The sequence below is a fragment of the Coregonus clupeaformis genome, unplaced genomic scaffold (assembly GCF_020615455.1).
Source record: "Coregonus clupeaformis isolate EN_2021a unplaced genomic scaffold, ASM2061545v1 scaf1377, whole genome shotgun sequence".
Classification (NCBI taxonomy): domain Eukaryota; kingdom Metazoa; phylum Chordata; class Actinopteri; order Salmoniformes; family Salmonidae; genus Coregonus; species Coregonus clupeaformis.
The window spans coordinates 120,001-124,570 of NW_025534831.1; the positions used below are offsets into that span (position 1 = coordinate 120,001).

Here is a 4,570-nt window from a genome sequence, read left to right on the forward strand (position 1 = left end):
GAGAGAGAGAGAGAGAGAGAGAGAGAGAGAGAGACAAAGAGAGAGAGAGAGAGAGAGAGAGAGAGACAAAGAGAGAGAGAGAGAGAGAGAGAGAGACAAAGAGAGAGAGAGAGAGAGAGAGAGAGACAAAGAGAGAGACAAAGAGAGAGAGAGAGACAAAGAGAGAGCGAGAGAGAGAGAGAGAGAGAGAGAGAGAGAGAGAGACAAAGAGAGAGAGAGAGAGAGCGATAGATAGGGACAGAGAGGAGAGATAGAGAGAGAGAATGTCTTGAGAAGAAGAGCTCCTGAATCTTTCAGCATAAAAATAAATGTTTTGTCACCAGTGGTAAGTTTCTCATATACCATGGCTGCCAGCCAATCAGCATTCAGGTCTCGAACCACCCAGTTTACAATGCAGGTTTTAGCACAACTTAACAATGTTAAGAAGGACCAAATAATCTGAATGTCAAGGTTTGTCATATTCTCACCTGTCACAGTAATCCAGCTCTCTGGTGATTCTCCTTCAGAGTTGGTACACTTGTAGAGTCCTTCATCTGACTTGGATACTGCAGGGATGGTCATCTCTCCTGTAGTCTCAGTCCTGATGAGGGATCCATCTTTGTAGAAATCAGCTGTGAGGTTAGAGGGAGTTCCCTGATATCTGCAGCGTAGAGTCACTGAATCTCCCTCAGTCACAGGAAGGGCAGGGCTCTCCAGGATCACAGCACCAGCTGTATATAATATATAAACATCATATATAAACAGGTCTCTCCAGGATCACAGCACCAGCTGTATATAATATATAAACATCATATATAAACAGGTCTCTCCAGGATCACAGCACCAGCTGTATATAATATATAAACATCATATATAAACAGGTCTCTCCAGGATCACAGCACCAGCTGTATATAATATATAAACATCATATATAAACAGGTCTCTCCAGGATCACAGCACCAGCTGTATATAATCTATAAACATCAAATATAAACAGGTCTCTCCAGGATCACAGCACCAGCTGTATATAATATATAAACATCATATATAAACAGGTCTCTCCAGGATCACAGCACCAGCTGTATATAATATATAAACATCATATATAAACAGGTCTCTCCAGGATCATAGCACCAGCTGTATATAATATATAAACATCATATATAAACAGGTCTCTCCAGGATCACAGCACCAGCTGTATATAATATATAAACAGGTCTCTCCAGGATCACAGCACCAGCTGTATATAATATAAAAACATCATATATAAACAGGTCTCTCCAGGATCACAGCACCAGCTGTATATAATATATAAACATCATATATAAACATAACATCAGCTATCTGAAACCAGATGAACCATTAAACACTATAATGTTAGTAGATGGTGTTTGTGGACATACCATGTACTGTGATGTTGACAGCATTGCTGTGTTCTCCAGACCCAGACTCACACCAGTACACTCCACTGTATGATGGTATTAGTAACACTTTGCATGAAGACCCTTGTTGTTTTCCCCATGTTCTTCCACAATCTGAACGCTCCCCAGAGACTGGGTTCCTCACCACTCTCCATCCAGCAGAGTTCCCCTGAACCTCACAGCTCAGAGAGACAGACTCATATTCAAAGAACTGAGATCTGTCAGGACTGACAACCAGAGAGGCTGGAAGAGAGAGATCTGAGAGTAAGAGAGAGAGAAAGAGAGAGAGAGAGATAGAGAGAGAGAGAGAGAGAGAGAGAGAGAGATAGAGAGAGAGAGAGAGAGAGAGAGAGAGAGAGAGAGAGAGAGAGAGAGAGAGAGAGAGAGAGAGAGAGAGAGAGAGAGAGAGAGAGAGAGAGAGAGAGAGAGAGAGAGAGAGAGAGAGAGAGAGAGAGAGAGAGAGAGACAAAGAGAGAGAGAGAGAGAGAGAGAGAGAGAGAGAGAGAGAGAGAGACAAAGAGAGAGACAAAGCGAGAGAGAGAGAGACAAAGAGAGAGCGAGAGAGAGAGAGAGAGAGAGAGAGAGAGACAAAGAGAGAGAGAGAGAGAGCGATAGATAGGGACAGAGAGGAGAGATAGAGAGAGAGAATGTCTTGAGAAGAAGAGCTCCTGAATCTTTTAGCATAAAAATAAATGTTTTGTCACCAGTGGTAAGTTTCTCATATACCATGGCTGCCAGACAATCAGCATTCAGGTCTCGAACCACCCAGTTTACAATGCAGGTTTTAGCACAACTTAACAGTGTTAAGAAGGACCAAATAATCTGAATGTCAAGGTTTGTCATATTCTCACCTGTCACAGTAATCCAGCTCTCTGGTGATTCTCCTTCAGAGTTGGTACACTTGTAGAGTCCTTCATCTGACTTGGATACTGCAGGGATGGTCATCTCTCCTGTAGTCTCAGTCCTGATGAGGGACCCATCTTTGTAGAAATCAGCTGTGAGGTAAGAGGGAGTTCCCTGATATCTGCAGCGCAGAGTCACTGAATCTCCCTCAGTCACAGGAAGGGCAGGGATCTCCAGGATCACAGCACCAGCTGTATATAATATATAAACATCATATATAAACAGGGCTCTCCAGGATCACAGCACCAGCTGTATATAATATATAAACATCATATATAAACAGGTCTCTCCAGGATCACAGCACCAGCTGTATATAATATATAAACATCATATATAAACAGGTCTCTCCAGGATCACAGCACCAGCTGTATATAATATATAAACATCATATATAAACAGGACTCTCCAGGATCACAGCACCAGCTGTATATAATATATAAACATCATATATAAACAGGACTCTCCAGGATCACAGCACCAGCTGTATATAATATATAAACATCATATATAAACATAACATCAGCTATCTGAAACCAGATGAACCACTAAACACTATAATGTTAGTAGATGGTGTTTGTGGACATACCATGTACTGTGATGTTGACAGCATTGCTTTGTTCTCCAGACCCAGACTCACACCAGTACACTCCACTGTCTGGTGGTATTAGTGACACGGAGCATGAAGACCCTTGTTGTTTTCCCCAGTCAGTATTACACTCTGAAAGGATTCCTCTCTCTGGGTTCCTCACCACTCTCCATCCAGTAGAGTTCCCCTGAACCTCACAGCTCAGAGAGACAGACTCATATTCAAAGAACTGAGATCTGTCAGGATTGACACTCAGAGAGGCTGGAAGAGAGAGATCAGAGAGTAAGAGAGAGAGAAAGAGAGAGAGAGAGAATGGAGAGAGAGAGATAAAGAGAGCGTTATTAACAGAGCGAGAAGGTCATGAGAAGATGAGCTCCTTAATCTTTCAGCATTTATTTATTATTTTTTTGTTGGAAAAACAAAATACAAGGAAATACACAACTATACATGTATTCATATATATGTATATTATGTATATTATATTCAACTGTACAAGATACTACCCTCCACAACATAACCTTCACTCCAAATCAAAACTTGAAACCAACTAACAAGATTTTGGACAAAATTACCTGGAAGGGTTAGAGACTAAGCAAATACGTTTGGAAGAAGGTACTCTGGTCAGTTTTTCATCGGCAGGGACTGGGAAACTGGTCAGAATTGAAGGAATGATGGATGGCGCTAAATACAGGGAAATTCAACATTCACAAGGCCACAGGGCCAGACAGATTACCAGGATGTGTACTCAGAGCGTGAGTGGACCAACTGGTAAGTGTATTCAATAACATTTTCAACCTCTCCCTGACCAAGTGTAATACCTACATGTTTCAAGCAGACCACTATAGTCCCTGTGGCCAAGAACACTAAGGTAACCTGCCTAAATGACTCCCGCCCCATAGCACTAACGTCGGTAGCCATGAAGTGCTTTGAAAGGCTGGTCATGGCTCACATCAACACCATCATCCCGGAAAACCTAGACCCACTCCACTCGCATACCGCCCCAACAGATCCAAAGATTACGCAATTTCAAATGCACTCCACACTGCCATTTCCCGCCTGGACAAAAGGAACACCTATGTGAGAATGCTGTTAATTGACTACAGCTCAGCGTTCAACACCATAGTGCCCACAAAGCTCATCACTAAGGTAAGGACCCTGGGACTAAACACATACCTCTGCAGCTGGATCCTGGACTTCCTGACAGGCCACCCCAGGTGGTAAGGGTAGGCAACAACACAACTGCCACGCTGATCCTCAACATGGGGGCTCCTCAAGGGTACAGTGGGGAGAACAAGTATTTGATACACTGCCGATTTTGCAGGTTTTCCTACTTACAAAGCATGTAGAGGTCTGTAATTTTTATCATACGTACACTTCAACTGTGAGAGACGGAATCTAAAATATAAATCCAGAAAATCACAATGTATGATTTTTAAGTAATTAATTTGCATTTTATTGCATGACATAAGTATTTGATACATCAGAAAAGCAGAACTTAATATTTGGTACAGAAACCTTTGTTTGCAATTACAGAGATCATACGTTTCCTGTAGGTCTTGACCAGGTTTGCACACACTGCAGCAGGGATTTTGGCCCACTCCTCCATACAGACCTTCTCCAGATCCTTCAGGTTTCTGGGCTGTCGCTGGGCAATACGGACTTTCAGCTCCCTCCAAAGATT

At 42.4% G+C, this 4,570-nt stretch overlaps 1 protein-coding gene across 1 annotated transcript in view; it reads right to left on the bottom strand.

Moving 5' to 3' along the window:
* LOC123486952 (Fc receptor-like protein 5) overlaps positions 1 to 2,368 on the bottom strand; it is an 18,150-nt gene extending 15,782 nt beyond the window's left edge. Inside the window, exons 1-3 of the mRNA XM_045218113.1 lie at positions 2,252 to 2,368; positions 1,383 to 1,658; positions 468 to 710 (exon numbers count right to left, since the gene is read on the bottom strand). Coding sequence (XP_045074048.1) covers positions 468 to 710; positions 1,383 to 1,658; positions 2,252 to 2,345 — 613 coding nt within the window. The 5' untranslated portion in view covers positions 2,346 to 2,368. The remainder of the gene's footprint in view (positions 1 to 467; positions 711 to 1,382; positions 1,659 to 2,251) is intronic.
* Between the last annotated feature and the right edge of the window lie 2,202 nt (positions 2,369 to 4,570).